General features: G+C 41.2%; 1 protein-coding gene across 4 annotated transcripts in view; it reads left to right on the top strand.

The window, feature by feature from the left end:
• LOC146797742 (cyclin-dependent kinase 17-like) overlaps positions 1-24,384 on the top strand; it is a 655,932-nt gene that overhangs the window by 478,406 nt on the left and 153,142 nt on the right. For all 4 annotated transcript variants that reach the window (XM_085624901.1, XM_085624900.1, XM_085624902.1 and 1 more), the window contains 2 exons: positions 5,229-5,352; positions 22,966-23,086. In XM_085624901.1, the coding sequence (XP_085481027.1) occupies positions 5,229-5,352; positions 22,966-23,086 (245 nt within the window). The remainder of the gene's footprint in view (positions 1-5,228; positions 5,353-22,965; positions 23,087-24,384) is intronic.

The raw sequence follows: 24,384 nt of genomic DNA, 5'->3' as shown, positions 1-24,384 counted from the left end.
CTTGATCTAGATTCTATCTGTCTCTACTCAGGGAACTAGCTATGTGCTATTGCCTTCCAAGATGCTTATCTTCACATCCCCACCTAGAGTCCTCACTGCTGTGATATATTTGACATAATAGTTAGAGTAGGCTATCTGCACAAAAGCCTACCTTTTGGACTCCTATCAGGATTCCATGTCTTACCCAAGATCATGATAGAAGCTGCATCATAAAAGAGTTGTGTGATGAAATCCATGCTTTTCATTGTTGGTTTATATAAATGGATCTCATTCGTCCCTGCTCAATGCTAGCATTCATAGTTGCTGTGAAGTATATGACAAAGTAAGCCGCACTTCCTCCAATTTCCTTCCTTCCATCTCGCCCTTACTATTCCAGAGAGTTTAGCATTCTGGTAATACAGGATGTCTAACACTCTTTTTACTCTAGTTTCTCCAGTACACCATAGTGAATTCTAAAGCCATTTTTATAAACAACCGCAATGGACCGCACTCCGCTAGCTCCTCCTCCGGGGCGCCCCAAGGGAAGCTGGTACATGAAGTTCTTGAATGGTTCACCCCAGTGGGTGCAAGTAAGTACTTGTTGAACTGATGATCTCTAGACCCGATACATGTTCCGGGTTTTTTAAAATATCGCCCGAGACATGGCTCGGGTTTCGGGATAACTTCCCTCCTCAGTAGAGAAAATAGTTAGGGGTGGAAGAGAGGGCCGCCAAGCAACCGTCAAGGGCCTCAGTGCCCGCACAGGCACGCAGGTGCGTCGTCCAGGAGCTCGTCAGCTCGAAGGAGCCATTTTTATAAACCACCGCAATGGACCGCACTCCGCTAGCTCCTCCTCTGGGTCGCCCCAAGGGAAGCTGGTACATGAAGTTCTTGAGTGGTTCACCCCAGTGGGTGCAAGTAAGTACTTGTTGAACTGATGATCTCTAGACCCGATACATGTCCCGGGTTTTTTAAAATATCGCCCGAGACATGGCTCGGGTTTCGGGATAACTTCCCTCCTCAGTAGAGAAAATAGTTAGGGGTGGAAGAGAGGGCCAATTGGACTAGTGCCCTCCAGCTTTTATGCTGTTTCCCACACACTGCTAAGAGTGCACCCTCCTGAACTTGATTGTAGCGCCATTCTGGTTATGACTTTTCCGAATTTGCGTTTTCCATACTATTCAGTGTCTTCTTTCTACAGATTGGGACTCGTCATAGCGTTCCGTGCATACAACTAATCTGATATCTATGGACCAGGCCATTTAAATGAATTTTCTCATCTTTAAGCTAACATTATTCATTGTTGGGGTTTTTTCAGATGGGTGCAGGACAAGGGGCTAACATCCATCCCAGATGCAACAAAAGAGAATTGAACTAGGTGAATTGCAAATACATATTTGACTCAGAATAAATTATTTAAAAATACTTCATAATTGTAAGCATTAACCTGTTTAATATGTTGGTCAATTTAACAGCAACAATGGGGATATTCCTGGAGTATCAGGACAAGGGTTGAATTAACTTTAAGTCTTTTTTGTCTCAACACTCTTATTGCATGGAAGATTGTATCCCTACAAAACACAGGGTGCCACTTTCGGGAATGCGTAGTCACTGTGACATACTAGTACCTTACAGCATTGTGTCTGATGGCATCCTTTGTTTATGTGGCTCTTCATGCTCACCGGTGGATGCAACTGACCTGGATATAGATTTCTTTTTGTTAAGATGAGGAAAAGACTGTTTTTGTTCAATCCTTGTGAGTTTGCTTTGTTTAACTTCTTCAAAGTCTGGCATTGGGGGTGCCTTTCATCTTCCCTGATCAGGAGGTAGCCATAACCACTGATGGATTCAGAAAATAGCAGACATTGAACTTGGTAGGATTGGGCTCTTCACATCTGCATCCTGAAACCGGTGAATGGCATTAAGGTTTTTCATTCATAAGTGTATGGTAAATAGACTTTACCCAACAACATGGCAGTGATGTTTTTTCATCAACAATCCTTGTGAAAAAGGGTGAGGTGTAAGACTGTAGAAACATTGGACAGCAAAATGCAGGTGTCTATCACACATTTGGGAGGAGTTGGATCTAAGCAAGGCAAAATGTAAACCTCTTCAGTGAACTCTACAAGCAAGTGAATGTCCGATTGACTCTTCAGGCATTGCGTGGGGGTCAAATTCATTGGGATGGAAGTGGCAAAATTTAATATTACGGGTAGCATCAAATGATGCTACCAACAACCTTTGGTTAGTCTTAAACATGTGATTATTTATTTTCTTCTGATGTGTGCCATTAGGAAGGGTTTACTAGTTTTAGACAGTCCGTCTTAGCAGAATCACATGTGTTTCATGTGAGAACCACGCTTGACAAAATAACATCAACCCTGTCCAAAATTAGTTGACTACTCATAGTTTTGCCTGACTCTGGACACAAAGTGAAGCAAGACCTTTTCTCCACCTTGAAGAGCATGGATTGATCATCTGTTATGAATAGAAAATCGTATATGCATTGCTCCAGTCACCAATATCCTGACAGGTTGCACATAAGAAGAGAACTCTGAATTATTCTCATGGCTCCCAGGCTGCACATAAATTTTCTTTTTACATTGGAACTAGCAAATGGACTCTCTGTTCTTCCCATAAGGATGGAGTAATGTTGTAACATAAGGACTTGGTCTTAGTTCCAAGTTACTGAGGAGACCAGTTGGCTTGGGAGCTATTACTGACAGCTTGAGAAAAAAAATAACCCTCCGTTATGTTTTCCACTGGATTCCAGAGGGAACTCATTTGGTTCCATGCAGATTGTTATAGCCCACAATGTTCCCACTTCTCTACCTGCTCTGAGTGGTGTTTTTTCTCCATGTAATGGTTTACTCTACTTCCTATCATGACACCACATTTGGTTTAGGATTTAGTTGTTGTATTTTGTAGTTTTGTCCATCTGCCATTTGAAGCCCATGACATCTAGTGATGAAATGGAGATGTGGAGCATCACTTATCTGATTGCAGTGATCCCAGCTTGGATGGTTTGTGAGATTGTTACTTTGTGAAGAGACATAAACAGTTGCTTCCCAGAAATAATGTTGTTCTCTGCACCCATTTCTCTGGTTTTACTGATGGTCCTTTTTAGTCTCACGCTTAGCGATGCAGTGCTCGCGCAGCGAGAGTCCTTTTGTACCAGGTTCCAAAACGGAGCCTGGAATCGCACACGCTTGTGCGTGTACTTTTCCTTTTCTGGCACGTTATTGGGCTTTGCGTGTGAGTATTATTCCAAGACAGCACGTAATAGGCCAAAGGCGGGCGCATTGCTCCACCCATGGCCTATTGGTGTCTGTTACGCGCACCGACGGGCATGTGGTTTCAATTATCGTGCCCAGACGCGGGCGCGATAATTGACACCACATGTTTCGCTGTGGCGTTTTGTTGTTTTTTTTCCTGTTACTACTAATACCGAAGACAAAACCGATAATACAGATTAATGAATATTATACACATATTGAATATACGAATCGCACGTAAATGCATATAAATGACATAGAAGGTGAGGCCTAAAATTATGAGGCTCCATAATCATTCACTTGAAACAAGACACATGCTGAATTTTTTTTTAATGTCTATCATTTTTATTTCATACAATTTATTGCCCTATTTACATCTTTTAATGACTCGGCTCCCAAAGCGGACACCTCATTCGGCTCTCCCCAGGCTGTTTACGCCTCTCCATAATAGTGTCTCCTCTGGTCTTTCGCCTGTTGCCTGGAGGACACTCTGCCCACATCCTTTCTGCCTGCCTACGGCACTCTACCCGTCCGAAGGAGCTGATTACCACTACCTTCGGTTCTCAAAAGTCCACTTTCCCAGACAGTCACTCAAACTGACCTCACGCCAGAGCCGGAGGAACGCAAGGTCTGGGAGCGTCCATAAAAATCACCGTCACCCGACCTACAAGTCAAGTGATGCGAGTCGTTGTTAGGGACGCCAATTGATTCTTCCTCCAATGGGAGCTAGACCTCTCATCACACCGATGTAAGGGACCCTCCCTTCCACGTACTGCTTGTTGAGCACTTCTGGGTCTGCAGTGCAGTCACTTCCGGGCGGCTCTTTTTTTCGACCAATCGCAGGAGTTAGGAAGCAGCAATGCTTCATTTTTCTTCCATCCTAGTCCCTTTAACTAGTGAATCAGTGCGGGGTGCGTGCTACTTTTCCGATTGTATCGTCCAGCCTTCTCTAGAAAAGAAGAAATGCACAGGGTATCTGAGTGCTAAAAACATTTTTAAGGCGGGAAGATTGGAGAGCTCTGCCTGATTCGGTAATGCCGGCACATGTTTGCTTCATGACTTAAAAATATGGGTCATGCACGAGCCGAAGAGGGTAATGTAACCGCTGAACTAGTAAAATTCTTCTTTTCACTCTTAGCACAGAAGGCGACTGTTTCGTCTCGTGCGAGTTCTAAAAAGTAAACAAAATCAATACAATCACAAAAGGTCGACAAAATCAATCACATCACAAAAAAAGCATTTGCAATGCAATAGGTCTCGCATTATTAAAGTTTGAGCTATTGGTGTTGCATTATTTAGCAATGCCAAGAGCTCAAACTTTAATAATGCAAGACCTATTACATTGCAAATGATTGTTGTTTTCACTATGAATGAGGCGAATATCAAGCTTATGCTCTGCAATGGCCATGTTCATACTCTTATAATAGTTATTCCCCCTACTCTTGTTTACTGTTACTCTAATTTTGGGTCACAGTGTTGATCTTCCTCGAGTTTCTTTCCTCCATCCTTGCTCAAGGTAACCCCTCTCGAGTGACAGATTGGAGTTAGCGGAGTCTGACCACCCTCTCAGACCTTCGACAAACAGGAGTGCGCAACATTGCATATTGGTTAGCTCTTTACATGGATAACACCTCTACCTTCACCCAGCCCTCCCGTGCGCAATCTAAAACTGTTCCCCCTCTGCATTATTTGCATGTTTAAATCCGTTTGTTTCTTTACACTACTTCTCTATTTCCATCACTCTGCACATATCATGAAGATTAATCGGATACTTAAGAAAAATAAATGTGCCACAAACTTTAATTATCGATTACGTGTCATCCGCTTACATTCTCAATGTAAAATGTGTGCATGCTTAATTGAAAATCATAATAAGGTGTTTTAAAAAAATTATGAGGCACCGATCCATTACACCTTGTCCCTTCCAATCAGATTAGTAACCAACTAATAAAATTGTTTTCTGTCGCCCTACAGATCTTTTTATTCCAGTTGTTACGGGGCTTGGCTTACTGTCACAGACGGAAGGTTTTACATCGAGACCTCAAGCCACAGAACCTTCTCATTAATGACAAAGGAGAGCTGAAACTGGCTGATTTTGGTGAGGCAAACTTGAATGAATAGTTTAGTTGGGTTCTCACCATGTTTTGCACAGTCCACAAAGCTGTTTGTAGAACTAGTTGTCAAATCATGTTGATTTCAAGCATGCTTGCTTTGTTTCTCAATTTTACCATGCCGAACGCCATTCATGCACTGCTCTTAACCCAAATACAAATGCACAATCATGAGATCCTTTTTTTCTAATGCTTGCTTCTGAAATCTGATTTTTTCACATATTGATAGTAGTAGGAACAGCAGTCCTAATTAAAGTAATTCTACAAAACCTATGTATGTTAAGGTGGTCCGTTATGTTGTGATATAATGGAGAGCATGAGTTCTGATGCACAGGAAGGTTAATGTTGTTGAGATTACAGCAGTAACAACGACCAGTCTGTTTTTGTTTTTTAAATTTTTTTATTTGTCCCTTTGTCCCAAACTTTACAGAATAGTGCGCTATAAGAACATCTTAAAAAGCAGTCATTGGTACAGAAGGAGATTGAGAGGTTGTCCGCTAAGGATCTAATACTGGATAATACAATCCAGATGTAGTAAAGCTTAGAGGAGCAACCAGCAGGAACACTGAGTTGAGATATGGGAGAATAAGTTGGGCATATATTGAGAACTTGGAAGGAAACTCATTTGTAGAAAAAAACATGGCGGCACGGTGAGCCACTGTAGACAAGTTAGGTATGGAGAGGCAAGTAATTTTCAACAAGCGGCAAGTCACATATGAGGAGAAGTGTAGTCAGCATTGTCTAATCAAGACATACAAGAATAGAGGTAACTTTCTGCAGTTACTATATAAATTGCAAAATTGTCAGTCCAGTTAAAAGGGAAAATAAAGAGTATGATTTATGAAAAGGAGACCATTGAAAGAGAATAGTAATACAGATACAAAAAAGCAATTATATGACAGAGGGTGTTGGTTTGGTATTTTTGTCAAGGGGAGGGACAAAACTAGATTTAAAATCTGCAGCAATACAGTAGGACTGATCTAACCGAGGAAAAATAAGCAGATGATTCAGAAACTGAGATGCTGGCAGAGTCTGCAACTTTGGGCTAACAAGTGGGCTTACCTATATAATTCTGGTGTCTATATATAGTTTGCTGCCCATTGGCCTGGTATGGTATAGGTTTTAGTGAGAATGTTGCTTCTGTTCATAAGTTCCTCCTGAAGGATTAATAACAACGTGCTGCTTAACTTGTTAAGGTGAGGAAGCATGCCTGAACCACATCTTTGGAGTTTGTATAGTTAGCCAGTGCATTATGATTCATTGTATTGACCTTTGAGGAATTAAAGTTGAGTCTACCCTCCAAGATTAAATCTTCTTACCTGAACTTTACTATTCGGTTCCAGAAGGAGACGTCTCGACCAATTGTACCATCTAGTGATTACTGATTCCTTCTGGAGAGTTTTGCCATATTGCTTTAGTAACACACCCAAAAAAATAATGACTCAGTCTTTTCCGATGATCTTTTAACCTTATACGAAAATGTACAATATATTTAGTTATCAAAAAGATTGTTATACTTTTGTGAGAAATTTTTTTAATGTACCAGATCTCACTTTCATTTTGTTATGAGGCCGCAGGTAATTTCAGCTGCATGGTATCCTGTGTATATCTGTATAACAAATGTGCACCTTTCTAAGGATTAGGATTAACTCTTTTGAGTTATTCCTGATACTAGCTTGCTTCCTGGCTAACTGATATAGGGTTAGCAAATACCTACTCCTGTAACATGATTATACATATTTTTCTTTTGCTGACCCACCATATTGTCCCTATAATTTCTGATGTTTTGTTCAGTTTAATAATGTGAGTACAATCTGTAAACCTTGTGCTTACAAAGTAGGGCCAATCCCTTAGCCTCCAAGACCCTCAAGGCAGGGTTTAAAATAATATGGTGTGGTTAGTAAATAATATAGGCAACAGGATACATGCCCAACTTTTAGCATTTTATTGTTTTACATTAAAAGTATGGATTTGTTGGTTTGAGATCTGTCCTATGCGTTGTACAACAGAAATCCACACACTCATTTTGACCTTTAGCAGTATTGAATATTCTTGGTAGGAGTGGAAACCAGCTAAAAAGAAACACGGTTTGTCGGACACGCACACTAAACGTTCTTGGCAACAATTCATTGGTATCTCCTGAGGCTTATAGAATGTGTGCAGTTGTCCAGCTGCATTCTATGTATGGTGATGGAGACTGCAACACTATACAAATGGGGCAGAGTAATACTTAATTCCTACATTAATACTGTTTTAATGCAGGAATCATTTGAAAAAGTAATATGATGGCTCCCTGGATTGAGTAGATAGAAACAAAGTACATTTATTTTAATATGTAATGTGTATTAGGGCACACAGTAGTCTGTTCTACCATTATTCTCCTTTCTACTGTTGTTTTCACGATTTTCCTATGTTTTTACTGAATGAGTATTGCACTTAACCCCTTCGGTGCTCATGACGGAATGGTTCCGTCATGACCCACGGTTGAGCTGTGCTCATGACGGAACCATTCCGTCATGACCACGCCCGCGCAAGATTCCGTCAGCACAGCGGCGGAATCTGCGCAGCATCGAAGGGGTTATATGCCTTTTGAGGCCCTTTTCATGCTGTGAAAATAAATGAAATAAACAGACATTGCCACATAAGTTGCATTTTATTATTAATTTATTTGATATCCTCTATTTCTCCTTCCAACTAATTCATTTCTGTTGCTAAGCCCCTTTAACCACTTATGAGATGCGCATAAGTGAAAGCCAGAGCTCTCATTAAAATGCAAGGAATTCAAGACTGCATACCTCCCACAGTCGATATCTCCCTTGACAACATTTTGAATCTGAAATGCTGATTTTCTAAATAACTAATGCATCTAATTTTAAAATGCATTGGTGTGCAGTCTCTGATGTGTGTGCTGCAGAATAAATAATGACTGACTATATGTAGATGATATTCACAAACCACAATAATATTCCATTGATCAACATTGTAGAAACCACCCGTAACATCAAAGAGTAAACATTATTTATCATAGTTAACGGACTAATTTTTCTCTGATAATAATACAATTTGTTTCATAGATAAAGGAACATACCCTGAAAGGTAAACAAGTTTACTTTTTATAACCCTGTAGATAATGGAAACATCAGTAAAAATGGGAGTAAATGAAGAAAGTGTTAACATAACCCCATAAATATAGAGCAGCTTAGATATTTAATATTTTGAGTCCCAACAATTAAACCTACATCTGAAATGCAACTCATCTTGGCATCTACTCCCTGGCATATTTTTCTTGCCGAACTATGCAACAAGCTCCTTAAAGGCACCTGGGGAGAGGTCTTCGATAGAACCTAATGTCTATGCACAACTCTCCTGCTCTTCCCAGTTCTGCCTTGTGGTCGAGGTTGGAGGTGGTGCATTAAATATAATGCTTCTTGCTTTGAAGCTCCAACTGTCCTTTCCAACATAGGCTTCTGTAGGGTTTATTTACCCTTTATCCCTGAGTTTGAGGGAGCTTGTGGTAGGTGTAGAACTATTCTCATTAAATGATTTTTGCAATATGTTGTCGGTAATAAAGCTACACACCTGATTTCACGTTTAAAGCAGGAAAAGAATTTCCTTCAGCCATATGGCCACCCACAAAGGGCACACCAGAATGTGAGCTCCAAGTTTTGTTGTGCCTCACAACTGTCTGTGATTACAATGTATTGCAATTGGAGCGTTTGGACATAGCCTATAACAAATGTTAGTATTGCAGTTGCTAATATACATTGTCTTATCAAGATCCACAATTAAGAGTGAAACATTCATATCAGGCTAGCTAGAAGTGCTCACAGACATCACAATCCGTTTGTGCTTTGCCTGACTGCGGTCATTCATTTGACCCAATCTCTGTGGGTATATTTGAATTCCTTCAAAAGGTACCACACGGATGAGAAACATATAAAGGGAAAGTTGTTTAACAGGGACAGGTTCCCCTTTGCGAATCAGATAGCAAGTCTTTTGAGATGTCTGTAGCTGTTCAATGGATTGTGACTGCAAAAGGGGTTACAAACGATTGATACATCTCCTTGTGATTTGTAACTAATCGTTTATTGTGATTCGCGATGAGTCACAAAACCTCTTTTGAGACTCAGAAAATCTCTCCTATTTGTTAAAGCGGTTTAGTACGTGGCAAAAAGGCATTTTGCAGCTGCAATCATGTGCTTTTGAAAATCAAGGGCTTGCACCCGCAAAATGGCTTTGTGCATCTGGCTCTTAATGGAGGACCTCCTCCACCCTCCTTACCTCTGTAGCATTACAGAATGGTCAAGCAGATCAAGGGATTAAACAGTACTAATAATTTACGGTGCCCCATAACAATTGAGCGGCGAATGTTAACTATAGTATCTAAAAGTGCTGTTTTTGTGGGGTTACTAGGTCTGGAACGTGATGATTGTCAATGTGTGCTTAACCTTTTCTGCTTACCATCCCCCTCACTACTTTGCTTAGAATTGGGAGCCACGGTGTGTGATGAAGGTTGTGATGGAGGCATGATAGCCTTTTTTAAAGGTTATCAAAACATATCTTGCTGGAAAGAGAAGTTACCTAGTAACAGAATGCTTCTGTCTAACAAATCTGGGTCGGTATTCAGCTGAGTAGTGAAACATATATGTTATCAGGGGTTTGATCTTCCTTAAAGTACTCTCTGTGTCTAGTGTGATGTGGAAGAAATCAAACTGAGGGGCTAGAGAAGGCACTGCATACAAAATGTCTGCTGAAGATATTTTTACAGTCTCCGTTATTTTCATTCTGACAATTTTTACTTTATCTTGGAGAAAATTAGCAATACTGTTCCAAAGCTTTTGCAAGTGTAGGTATACATTTGTATTGTTCCGTTGTATAAAGTACCTTCTAGCTCCTTAATAGAGATGAACTATATAATTAAAAAATGTCCTTGTAAGTAGTATGAGCTTTTTATTATGTCTTGGGCTTGTCCTTCGAGTTGTCATTTCCCTATAAGGGTTTTGCTTCTTCCTACCCCTGAACCCTAAAACCCCTTAAAGCATTTACCCCTGCTTGCCATGAATCCTAAAAAAGCCTTACCTCCGTTTACCTCTACCTGCCCGTGAACCCTAAAAATCCTTTACATCTACCTACTCCAGAACCCGTAATACCTGTCCCTTAAGCATAAACGAAAAACCTGGCAGTGGAACCCTCAGAACCACAGCACCTGAACTGCTATCCCTCTAATATTCTGACCCCTCTCTACTTCTTGGGGTTTGTGTACACACTGAAACACACCCACCATCACAGTGCAAATCCTCATGGGATCATAACAATTTAAAACATAAGCACAGGTGCACCACACATCAATTACAAAAACTGAGAGAACAAATGTATAATCTGTATACAACGCAGATATTATTCAAAATGTTCCTTTTTTTCCAATTTTCTGTTGCTTTTAAAACGTGGTCATAAACATCTGTTTTCACAATGATACAGCCGACGCGTTTCGTCCTACTAGAGGACTTCTTCAGGGCACTGATAACTTGAAGAGGTCAATCACAGCAAAGAGGAAGAGTCAAATGAATAACCAGAGCAACTGCCTATATGTCGTTCCCTATCTAAGTCACGTTTATCTGAAATACTCAATATCAAATGTATAGGCAATGTTCCTCAAAATCATAGATATTAATAAGATACAGAAAGCAAGGATGTCGGTTGGGTCCAATGAGGGGGCCCGTCTGTTACGCAGAGTAATGCGAAAACGAAAGGGGATTACACCTGGATCGGTCGATACTGAGTTTAAGTATCAATCAGTTTGCAGATTCCTTATAAAAGGGGAAAAGTATCAATAATACAGACGGAACCCCAAGGCAAAGGCACGCATATGAACTTAGATCTTGCAAGCCTGCTTGTAATCACCCGGTTGAATCACATAAGCACCATATCATTGGCCCCAGTACCGTATGCAGCAGACCCAAACTATGTCAGTTCAAATGCAATAATATCTGTTTTATATACAGATTATACATTTGTTCTCTCAGTTTTTATAATTGATGTGTGGTGCACCTGTGCTTATGTTTTAACCTGTCCCTATGTTTTAACCTGTCCCTTAAGCCTTAACCCACTATTTTTAAGTGAAATACAAATGTCAAAAAACCTGAGTTGGAAAGGCCTACGCTTAAAAAGAGTACTTTTGTTTTACTTACCCGTGTTGCAAAGGTTTGCATAGTAACATTCATAGTGGCAGATGCCACATTATAAACATTAGATACCATCTATTGTAGGGCCTAACATATCATCAGTCTCGCTCAGTGCGCTTAGGCAGAACTGGCAATTCGAAGGACAGTCCCACAACATGTGCAAGTTCCATTTGCTGTTCACTCCTCCGACAAGCTTCAGACAAGTTAACTGTGAATCAGTAGGTGCGGTGAAGCACCTGGTTGGTCAGTTTATTATTGCTGTTTCTAAGATTACGATTGTCACTAAGCTAGTCGCTAGGTATTTTCAGGTAACTTAAGGCCTGGCTCTACCTCCTAAGTTCGCTTTAGTACCATGAGTGGGTGTTCAGTCTCGGGCTGCAGGAATCCATAAGAGATTGCAAAAGAGACCATGTACCTGTGTTATGGGATTTGCTTCCTATTTGCTCCTTGTGGTGGGCAAGAATGGACATCAGGCTATGCTTAAGTAGGGGATACTTCCAAAAGTCATCCATTCACAGACCAATTTTGAATCACTTGTGGGCAACCGTAGTAAAGGAACCTTCATTCAAGGTGCATGGGAAAACCTGCACACATAGTATCCCATTCACTCCAATAGAAAAGTCAACAGTTAACGTGCAAGTGGGAATTTAGCTGGCTAGTGTCTGATGCCATAATAACAAAGCTGTAGTATTTTGTCTATTTAAAATATTAACTTGTCTAACCCAGTCTGATGTGTTGACTCATTTCAGGGCAAAGTCTCAATAAATTATTACATGTGCCTTTTGGGACGTTTATACACAACTTGGGAGAGTTGTGCCAACTTGTTGGCCTACATGTTTACCTCTATGTTAGGGCATTTCTAGTCTCCCTTGGTTGATATTGTATTGAAGCATTCTGCTTGTCTTTTTACTTCCACCCAGCCACACAAGGTCAGTCAACATTTAAGTGTATTATTGGTGGCAGCGAGACTATCTTGCTGACACAGTCCCCAACAGACACACCACAGAGATTTCCAAACTTTAACAGTGCTTTATCTTTCCCCACAGAGCATCAAAACCTACCTTTACAATGCCCATCAAGGTTGATCTAAGATCGTGTCTCTTGAGAGAGACCAGATCAGTGAGGCAAGCTATAGTCTTTTAGGTACCCAAGCTTGAGAGAGACCCAATGTATTTTAAGTACCGATGCTCCTCTCAGTAATGATTGTAGATAATATTATACTTATAGGAGCTATTGCTAAGATGAATTTTCAGTGCGATATTACAGTTAAAACATCTATGCCAGTCATTTTTTATACCTAATCATTCTACAATAATGAATCTCTGGCATTTATTTGTATATCTGTCTGCTAGAGAATATATGTGGCCTAGCTAGACATTGAGAAGGTCTTTGATATCTTGGTGTGGGTATCCCTGTCTCAGATGCTGAAGTAGTTTAATTCTGGTCCCAACATTACAACTTGGATCAGGCCTATGTATTTGCAGCCCATTTGAGAGTAAATGCAGTTCAGTCATTTTTGTTAAGGCAGCGTACTGGTGAGAGGTCCTGAAAGGAATATCCTTTGTCTCCCTTTAGGAAACCTGTGGTCAATCTGCTTACAATAAACTTGACGGATTAGAGGATAAAAAGGAAATGTGACGCATATGCTGATGACATGTTGGTCTATTTAAAGGAGTTTGAACAGTCCATACATGATATGCTAGAAAAATTGGAGACCTGCTCTGGCTACCTACAGACTGGCCTCATTTGTTCTTACTGGGGCGTGCTGACGAGCTGAGTTGGGGCTGGACTCCCAAACATAGCCTACTCCAGCATATATGGGATTTGAAGCATGGGACATGACACATAGTGCAGTATTGACTTGAATATGGTCTGAAACTTGAGTGGCATATGTGACACTTAGCCTTTTTGGAAGGACCTCCCATTATTGATAATTGGAAGGTGTTAGTCCTATCAGTCTTAGGGTGGTCTTCAACCAAAAGATTTGCCTGTACCCTCTGTTTTGCTGAAGTTTGTTTTTGTTGTCTCTTGGACTCTGTGTACCCTATGACTGCTAACCAGGGCTAAAGTGTTTGTGCACTCATTTAAACATGGTAAAATTGGCTTACACCTGATTGGCATATTTAATTTGCATACAAGTCCCTTGTAGATTGGTATACCATATACCCAGGGTCTGTACATTAAATGCTACTAGTTGGCCATCAGCACTTACTGTGCCACCCACTTAAGTAGCCGCTTAAAACATGTTGTAAACTGCCAATTTGGCAATGTAAACCCCTTGCCAAGCCTTAAACTCTCCTTTAAATGAATGTAAGGCACCCCTAAAGTAGGCCCTAGGAAGCCCATTGGGCAGGGTGCATTATAATTAAAAGGTTGGACGTGTACTTTTAAGTTTTACGCGCTCTGGTAGTGGAAAAACGGCAACATTTGTTATTCACTAGTGTGAGGCCTATCTTTCCCATAGGAAAACATTTGGATGCCGTATTACATTTAGTAAGTGCTGACCTTTGATTTGAGAGTTAAATAAACAGGGGTAACCCTATAACCCAAGGAACCTGGGCCTCGTCAACATAATATAAACAATGGTTCCAAAGGGAAACTATTACTTTCAATTGAAATAGATCAAACAGCAAAAATCAAAAAGAATCAAAAAAACACAGCATTGATAAATCAACCAAATAATCAATATTAAGCAATAAATTACAATTCAAAAAACAACAATTTATTCCTTGTATTTTCAATTTGATATCAACTCATTTGGATATAGACAAAAATGAAAAGGCTGTATATACAATATTATAGAAAAACGACGCAGTGACAAAGTGAATAAAGTGACTAAGTGTAGTAGTGAAAGTGTAAATATTTACAGTATATGCACGTGATTATCAATAAAATCAAAGTATACACAAAAAAAGATAGGACATGTGTCTTACAAGGTTTATTCTGTATTCATAACGAAGTTGAGGACTCTTTACAACAAAAAGTTTTTTGTAAATTTTGTATTTTGTGTATACTTTGATTTTATTGATGTCTATATCCAAATGAGTTGATATCAAATTGAAAATACAAGGAATAAATTGTTGTTTTTTGAATTGTAATTCATTGCTTAATATTGATTATTTGGTTGATTTATCAATGCTGTGTTTTTTGATTCTTTTTGATTTTTGCTGTTTGATCTATTTCAATTGAAAGTAATAGTTTCCCTTTGGAACCATTGTTTATATTATGTTGACCTTTGATTTGAAGCAGGTAAACATTTTATGTTTGGTGTTTAAGAGATTTTATTTAAAAGTCCTCTTTGATGGTAAAGTTGAATTTCAAGTTACCTATTTGAAAGTGCCACTTTTAGAAACATGCCATTTACCTGTTCTAACTATTTGGTACCTGCACCCTGTCCTAGGTTACATGACTGGGTGTGGTTGGCAGTTGGACTTAGTTTTATCCTCCCAGACAGCCACACAGTATAGGAATTAGGTGTGCCTGGATGGGCCATCAACTGGCAGGAGGGTTGGGGGCAGAGCTGGGCATATCCCCACTTGCAACTAATTAGGCTGTGCTCTCACTTCACCCAAAGGACTTGCCACTCCTGCCTTATTCATGTAGCCAGCTTGGCGCCAGGGCAGGGGAGTCAGGAAACTTCAAGCACTTCAAAGAAAACTCTCTAGAAACGTTTCCAACTTCAAAGAAGGCACCAGGTATAAAAATAGGAACCTCAGACACATTTTTAAATTCACTTTCTGGGACTGCGGAAGGACTCTGAGAGCTGCCTGCTTTGTACTCCAGAAGATTGCCTTGTAGCACCTAGAAGGACTACTTTGCTGCCTAAAGCATACCTGGAACCCCCAAAAGCTTGCCAATCTGCCTGAGCCCTGTTTCATTATATGAACCCAGAGTGTCTCCAAGGGCTAGTTGGCTGGCTTTCTCATCAGAGCCTCAGGGACAGAAAAGGATCTAATCATCTTGAACTCGCACCTGGACCCAGCCTGAGTGAGTCTTAACCCACCCAAGTGTACCCCTCCAAACCTGGACTCTTCGTGGTGGTCCTAAAAGTGCCCAAATCCAAACCTTGGGCCTTAAACATTTAGGGCTAAAATCGGCTCTGAGAACCGAGCGTAGACCGTGACGAGCCTGCTTGTCTTTCCGCCCAAAGTGGCATCGCCAGTCGGCCTGACTTCAGGGCAGCTTCTGCAACATTCTTTTTGACAGTAGCAAATCCTGTTCATTGATACTTCACCAAAGGAGGTATCTGGCTTCCTGGAACTCGTATTGACTACAGCCTCCTGCCTCATCCTGCTGGTGATTATCCATTTCCAAAAAGTCCAAACGTAGAAATCTTCACCGAGCCTTCATTCAGCTGCTCCCCGACAACAACACCTCCTTGGACATCGCTTGCAGCCTTACCTGCTGAACTTTACCTTTCTCAGTACATTTTCTTCAAAATGTCTTCCAAGTCTGAAGGTAAGCTCTGACTAGGACCAATCTACTTTTTAGGTCAAGCCTGGGCAGTGGATGTGCTGCTCTGTGAGGCATGCTGTATTCAGGTATGGACTTGAAGCTCCGCCCATCTTTTCCATTGGCTCCTGTTACTGTCCTATCTAAATCGTTGCTTTTGATTCATGAATAGGCTTAGTAGACTCGCCTTGTCTGCATTTGTAACCTCCCATGAGGACTGGACTTTTTGCTTGTGGTGTTACATGGTCTGCTTTATCTAGTCTGTGAACACTATTGTCTTTAATGATTTTCCCCAATTCCACCCATGACGTGCTTTCGTACAAGGCAGCATGCCACACGCTTTTATAATTTTAATTAGTAATGGCAGTCCACTTTAACTATAGCGGCCGCGCAACTTTTTATTTTATTTATTTGACCACGCAGTCCGCTGTAACTATAACTGAATCGCTTCTTTATTTATTTTATTTGTCAGCACAGTCCGTTTTAACTTTAGAGGCCCCGCTACTAAACCTTTTTTTTTTCCAGTGAAAGCACCCTTTACCGTGCTTTCACTTCACTTAGTGGCCACGCCTCTTTTGAGGTCTCAACTAATCAGCGCGCAAGCGCTGCTTAGGAGTGACCTCTTGTGATCGGTCAGCACTTTTTGGAAAACTAGTGCATGTACTGCACTGTTTCCCAATGAGCGCTCGTGCATGTATGGCATCCACCTTGCGGGAGCGAGCAGCTTCACCATCTGTTTCCAATTATCGTGCCCGCGCCGCGCTGGTTAATTGGAAACAGATGGTGCTGCAAGGTAGATGCTGTACATGCACGAGTGCTTTCACATTCTTGCCGGCTCGTCACCCCTCACAACCCGCATTTACCGTTCGAACATGGCCACAGAGTTCTAATTGAAAGCAAGTGTGACTGCATCACCTCACTAAGAGTTAAAGTCTAGTTTGCGTAGTCCTTTTACTATGTTTATTGAACTGCTCGCACTTCTAGTGACAGCCGCTGTCAGTCTGTCACAGCCATGGCAGCCCTCGTCTTGACTCCGGAACCCCGGCTCACCGGGCAGCAATCGCTGCCCTGCTGGTACGAGCACATCACCATGGAGCTTGAGGCAGAGGGACCAGGCACAGAAAGCGCGATACGAGCAAGTGTTCCAGTCCTGTGAGTAATGCATGCCCAAGATTTAAGTGCAGCCCCTCCTGCCCTTTTAAGAGCAGCCCCTCGGCTCTGTCCTCCTTGTCCCCATTGCAGCGTAGTGTCACAGAATTGAAGGCAAGCAGTACATTACTAGTTCCCGACCATGAACCTCTAACTAAATTAACAAAGCACTTTAGTGAAAAAAAAGTTTGTTAGACCAGCATCTGAAAGTGAAAGTACCATCATTCAAGCATATACCTAACAATACCTACCCATTACTATGTGGGTACTTAGTGAAAACTTGATGCTGTTGGTCTTATTGTGCCCAGTCCCCTTTTCCGGGTGGTGTCTGGCTTTAAAGCTACGTTTAGTGATACTGAGATACAAAAATCCTGTGATCTAAAACAGATCCTGCATTGTTTAATCTCTATTGAGTTTTGAGGAATGTCCTGGCTTAGTTCATAGCACCTGAAACTAGGCGCTGCATTGGCGAGGAAACAACGCTAAAATACCGAGCCTGGTAGAAAATGAAACCAACACTTTAGTGTTTTCACTGATTGCATATTAATGCTTCCAGTAGCCGCTCCCACCAGGGTGCATCTGAGCTATTCTGATTTTAAAATACTCCAAGGCAGCCTGGAAGTACTAGAAGAAGGCAAAAAAATAATAATCAATGCTAAAATAACAAATCAATTGCCTGCCGTGATAACATGACACATTGAGGGAGTACTCAACATATAAATGCATGTTCGGACAGTTGATCAATGATTTATAGCCGTATGGCTAACGGAGGATTCCTTCCAATTTTGAAGTGGTAGAAGGCACAGCATTTAGCCCTCTAAGGTATCTCAGTGGGGTGAGAAACTCCCACAATTCAGCTTCAAAGCTTTGTCTTTTTAGATTTCAAATCGCACAGAAAAAAAAAAACCATTTCTACCGGGTGGGAATGGGTACCGTTCATACGAACATTCATAAATAAGAAGTCAGTTGTGTCATTTCAAAATAGTTTAAACCTTGTAACATGATTTGGGTGCAGCCTCAGGTGTGCAAGGGCAGGTGTGGAGAGTGGTCGGGCGGCTTATGTTGATGACCTCCCTCTTATGGTGCCAACACCTTCTTGAACGAATCCAGTTTGTAGACCACCCAGTTCTTAGTGTGTGAACCCACTCTCTGGGAGCAGGTTTTCTGGACAGGGATAACGTGACAGTGGAAACAGGTTTTGAAGGAATTTCATCTTGTGAACAAACTTGATGATTTTGTGGCCATGCAATGGGCCACGAAACGGCTGCATACTCCTCACTACAGTACTGGCAGCATGCTCAGCATACACTTCAACATCAACTACTTTGAAAGTAATTTTCACGTTAGCCCCAGATGACTAGCTGTTTACTAGAAGTGCCATTTGTTATAACAAGTGTTGGAGCAGGTTTGAAGGGCGCGAGGTAAGTTGTGGGACTTGTGTATTTTCCTTTACTTTTATTGTGTTTATCGCTTGATATGGACTTTTAAAACAATCCTCCTTGGTAAGCAAGTCAAGTGCTTCACTGTGTACTGCCTTTGTATCTGGGACGCGTAACTTTTTTTTTTAACATGTTGCAGTCTCTAACACAAGCAGTTCGTATCCTTGCTTTATTCAATAAAGGTTTGAAAAGGAATAGGCTTCAGGGTCAATCAAAGGAGGTTTTTGAAAATGTAGGATCCACACGCACTTACTCAGCGACCCTGAAAGTATTTTATGACTTAGTCGTTTGTATGGTGTACAGTCTACCATTAGTATGGCCCTTGCATTGCAAACAAAGTCTGGGTAACTTGCAACCCTTTATTTGATGATTTCACCGCAGACCGCCATCTGAATTGCCTTTTACATCTGTATCATCAGTGTTGGGTTTTGAGTTCTTTTACTGCTTCCGGGAAGAGTAAATCAGACACCGTATAGATGGCTACTGCTTATAAAGGGTAAACAGTGTTCATCAATTGTATAGCTCAAAATCCCTGGTGGCACAGCACACAGGTTAATGTGCTTCATGGCTAAACACTTATAAGGTCCCAAAGGCGAGACCTATTGGCTACGCCAATGTTTGTTTTAGTTGCAGCTCGCCATATTCAGGTTACAGCGAGCTGCCTATAAAGAAAAGGGCACTGCCGCCATGCCACTGGAGTCAAGCTATCCTGGCAGATGAGGGGTGAAACCCCGAAACCAGTCCCAGGGTGCTAGTTTCCAGTCCAGGGAGGACCTGGCTTGGCAGTTCGGGCTGGACTGTTCCCATGAGGCCCAAGGGTCAAGACTGATTTGCATATGGCTGAGTTCAAACTGGAATGGCATGGTGAGCAAAAAAACGATGGATTTAGGCCCATATCTCTGTACTGGGGTGAATGTATGACTTTGTTCTGCATTCTGTCCATCAACTGTTCTTTTTGCCATTAAAGTGAAAGCATGGCATGGGGCCCTTTTACAAAAGTAAATGGCGGACCGTACCCCTTTCTTCAGATGCGGCTCCACCCCAGTTTGGACCCAGCCATATGCAACAGCCCTGACTCTGCTCCTCATGGGAACAGTTAAGCCTGAACTAGCAGGCCATGTCCTCCTTGGACCGGAAACATGCATCCCGGGGCTAGTTTCGGGTTATCACCTTTCATCAGGCAGGCTAACTTTAACCCAGTCGCTCAGCGAGCAAGGGACCCATGTCTAGGCATCCTGTTGGCCACTGGGGGCGAACATAGCAAACACAGCAAGATAGTGGACAGAGTGCTGAAACTTTTCAACCACTCCCTCCCAGTCAAGAGATCTGGGTTTAATCTCTCGTTGTTTTGCTCAGTATGCCACCCTAGCTGGACCCATCCATATGCAAACAAATTCAGCCTGAGTGGATTGTAACACACAAATGATGGACAGAATGCAGAACAAATCAAACATTCACCTGCAGTCAAGAGATCTGGGTTAAATCCATCTTTCTTTTGCTCACCTTGGCAGACTAGTTCAGACCCAGCCATATGCAAATCAGTCTTGACCCTTCTCATGGGAACATTCCAGGCGGGACTGCCAGGCCAGGTCCTCCTTGGACTAGGAATAAGCATCCTGGGACCAGTTTCGGGATATAACAAGCCACTCTTCCTGGTGATCTCTAAGACACGTAGACATTCTCCAAGGTTTCCAAGTATTATTATATTGTCGGTATATGAAAGCAGTTAGCTCCAGAGCGTACCCTTAGGAATACTCTTAATGGCCTCTCTCGTATGCGGCTTTGAAGGGCTCCCGTGCCATATGAAAAAGTCTGGACAAGAGAGGAGAACCAAGCATGGTGTCTCTTTAAGGTGCTGGGTGGTGAAAAAACCAGGCAGATCTGCTCAGAGGGCGTCTATGCAGGAAAACCATACAAACAAGAAACCAAACTCATTGAAAGTATGCATTATGTAAGGCCCTGTTTATCAGATTCTTTTCTGTCTTCGACATACACAAATATTGGCAGATTGCTCATTCGAGGGTTTGTATTTATGTTGTGTCAAGTAGTCAATTAAGTATCTCAAGCCATTGAAACAACCCCATTCCAAATGAATTGTATTGCTGATATAAAGTTGATTGTCTACTATTGTTTCTTATGAATATTTAACTCCACATTGATTGAGAGTTGTTATATAATTTGGTAAGTCATGTTGACTCTATTTCAGAACAGCATGTAGAATTCTGTTGCGCACAAAACTGGCCTGGCACTTTTGCCCACCTTCAGAATCTTGATGGTGCTATACACTTGCCTTTTAGTAATAGTCCTTATGGACGACTCCGGCAGCTGTCCCCTTAGCTTTGGCAAGTAAAGGTGACTGAAGAAAGCTTCAGCTGTGATTTTGTAGAGGTCACAGTAATATGCAAGGTATTAGTATCAGTCTATCGTCATTGCACCATTGGCTGTTCTGATGGTGGAGGTCATTCGCATATTGGAATTGTCTGATTGAGTGGGCAATATTTTCGGTCTTGTTGACTCTCTTCTAGAATGTACAGCCAGTATGTTTATGCAGGGCAAGGGCCCTGCACATGGTTTTGTTTTTGACTCCAGTACACCAAAATCTGTATAACATGTTTCTCCTCTGCACATCTCTCGGTTTATCAATACCTTGGGTACAACCTTGGTGGCATCCTAGGTTGTTTGGGGTGAAGTGGCAGCTGTGTTCAGAGCTATGTATTTTCTTAGCACTTGTCTGAGGACGTGTGCAGTGTCTGGTTTGTGAAACAGTGTAGGGTTGAACTTTTGGGTCTTACGATCTTCGATTATCAGTATTGACCACAGACGCAGTTAAACTAAAATGTGGACTGAAACCCCTGACAGCTGACTCGTTTTCAGGAGGGCAACAAGTCATAATCTACCTGCCATAATGTGTAATGTCTTGGTTAGTGTTGTAGTTCCGTTACTTGGAATGTAAACCTCAAGTCATCAGTTGGATTGTGCTCCATTCCTAAAATAAAACAGAAATCTGTGATTAATTTGAAGATCATACATAAGTTGCCAGAGATTCAACTGAATTGAGTACAGCACCCAAGACCTAAGAAAAGACCTTCTGTGCCGATTTGGAGAAGTCTATATCATCTCGTTCAGTCCATAGACTGGCATGAAAATCACCTCTTTAGTATTTATTTTGCCAATTTCCACCTTCCTCCGTCTCTGACACTGACTGTCTATTTGGAAACAAACCCTCCCAAGTAGTAATACTTTTCCCATCTGTTTGGCTATACTCTAATTACCCCATGTTTATGTTTCTGCATCAGCTGCTACTCTATGTGCAAATGCTCATTTTAGTACACTTGCTGGGTGCTGAACCTCCGACCCATAATGATTTACTCAACCTGCTACTACGTCTGACTTAATATGAATTTACTGAATTTGAATTCCCTGTTTGAAAACGTAGTGAACTAATTTTAAATGCCCTCTGAATCACAAATATATCGAGAATACTTTAACATACTAGCATCTTTCCTTTCCAGTCTTATGATAGTAAATGTATTAATGCTACGTGTTCTATTCTATGTCAAGTTGCATTGGTTGTAGGTAGAATGCATCTAAGAGTCTTGAAACATTCCATGCAATATAGCTTGGCTGTCTGTTCAAGCAGTGTTCACTAGTTTCTCTAAGAAATCGTGTCTTTCGGTGTAGCATCCCCTATTTTTATGAACACCTGTTCCCTTTCCCTAGTATTCATATTAACTCTTTGAAAAATAGCTACCTTTCATAACTTTGTATCCATTTTCAGTTTAATAAGTCCTGGTTAATTTCCTAGCACTATGAACTTTTTAACAGTGAGGGTTTTTTTAATCCACATTTAAGGATGCCTAGATAATTATTTTAAGACTAAAAGCCTGTCAGACTTCGAATGTCCGGGCAGTAGTCGTGTTAATACTTGAATGTTTGGTTTTTTTAATACGACTGTACAGTCTTAGTATTGTGTTTTTAAAAAATAATATACATGTAAATACAATTTCAGAGATAATACATCATGGTGATTCTGACTTTTTTTAATGTTGAAGTCTATAATGTCTTTAGAAAGGACGCCTTGTCCTATTTGGTATTAATGTTAGTTAACTAAGGTTTTTTAAGTAGCTTTGCCTTATAATATTTTAGTATCTGTAAAAAGTAAACAAAAACAGAAATCAGTGATTCGTTTGGATATCCTACATGAGCTGAAGTTTTACATTTAAGCTCATCATAACACTTAATTTGTTCAAATCAACATAAAGTGATTCAATTCCTTTAATGAATATAAGCAAAAAGGTGCTGGGGGAACGCATATATTAATCCGACTTTATTATACAGCCTTTAAACGTAACCTCTGCTTTATTTGCTCTTCTTTTAGGGTTGGCCCGGGCAAAGTCAGTTCCCACAAAAACATACTCCAATGAAGTGGTTACTTTGTGGTACAGGCCACCAGATGTTTTGTTGGGTTCAACAGAATATTCTACACCGATTGATATGTGGTAAGCCTAAAACATTTCTCAAACTGTTTTTCCTGAACTTGCTTGCAGATTAGAATCTGTGTGGTCATTAGGTGTTCTCTTGGATCTGGTACCTTAAGAAATATTATGTGGTCGGAAAGATAAATCCGAGATTGAGATACTCGGTGCTTAGATCTACATGGAACCTGCAAGCTACCCATTAAGACCCAAACATAGAGATGGCTCATCAAGCCTTTGGTACTTCCAAATTCAAAGTACATTAGAAATACTGACTTGTTTTCATGATTCAAGATCCTAAAATCATCATGGATATTCTGAACAAGAAAGATTTCCCTACCTGCCCACTGAGGACTAAATGCTGTGTAGCCTTTATGCAGTACATCAGTTTCAACAAGGAGTTGCTCTTCAGCAATCTTTGTTCTTCATCTTTTTGGATTGATTTCTATTTCCTAACTATTAATCTCCGCCACAGCTTTGCAACTATTTCCAGTATATATCCTTTTGCTTTTATTCTGGGCTAAAGGACTTTAGCACAAAGGATGTGAGTTGGACCTTACCAACGTTTTTGCACTTGCTGAAGTTAAGTTTCAGTATGGATGTGGCTAATGTTTGCAACTGAGGCAGGAGGGTGCATGGCAACTCTTTTGATGCTCTTGAGAGTTCCCTGTGTCGGAGTATAACCTGAGGTATCATGGGAAATATTGGCTCCTTTCTTTGTGCTTGCATCTCTAATTTGAATGTGCTTTCTAGCACAGCGCCAGCCATGCTGATCGTTTGGGGAGGCATGAGGCAGCTAACAAAGGTTACCGCCATACAAGCAAAGGACTACGGGATATAGGTGAGATTGGAGGCGGGTGGGAGAATACAATTTTGAGAAGACTGCAGGACCTGAGTCGGACTTTATCAGAAGGGATATCCTTATGTGTGGGCTGCTTGACGTCAGATCCTTGTCTAAGCATCACTTGGAGACTAAATTGTTATTGGAAACTCATGACCTGGATGCACTGTTCATGACAGAGACATGGACACACCCCGGCTCAGATTTGGAGCCAGGGCTGGCTTGTCCACTGGGATATAAAGTTTTCCATAAGCCACGAACCAGTGGCAGGGGAGGTGGAGTAGGGATTATTTTTAAAGAGGTATGGGACTTTGCCCCAATGGATATTGATGAGGTAGAGGGCTTTGAACTATTAGGATTTTTGTTAAAGGATCCTAAGGGACATATGCTGACCGGCATAGTATGCTATAGGCCTCCTGGGGCAGTCAGCCCCCAACAACAGCAGGCGCTTATTGAGGTCCTTAGCAATATGGCGATTACC

This window comes from Triturus cristatus, chromosome 9 (genome assembly GCF_964204655.1).
Source record: "Triturus cristatus chromosome 9, aTriCri1.1, whole genome shotgun sequence".
In the NCBI taxonomy this organism is placed as follows: domain Eukaryota; kingdom Metazoa; phylum Chordata; class Amphibia; order Caudata; family Salamandridae; genus Triturus; species Triturus cristatus.
The sequence above is the reverse complement of the archived record's forward strand: the minus strand, read 5'-3'. Positions and strand labels throughout refer to the sequence as shown.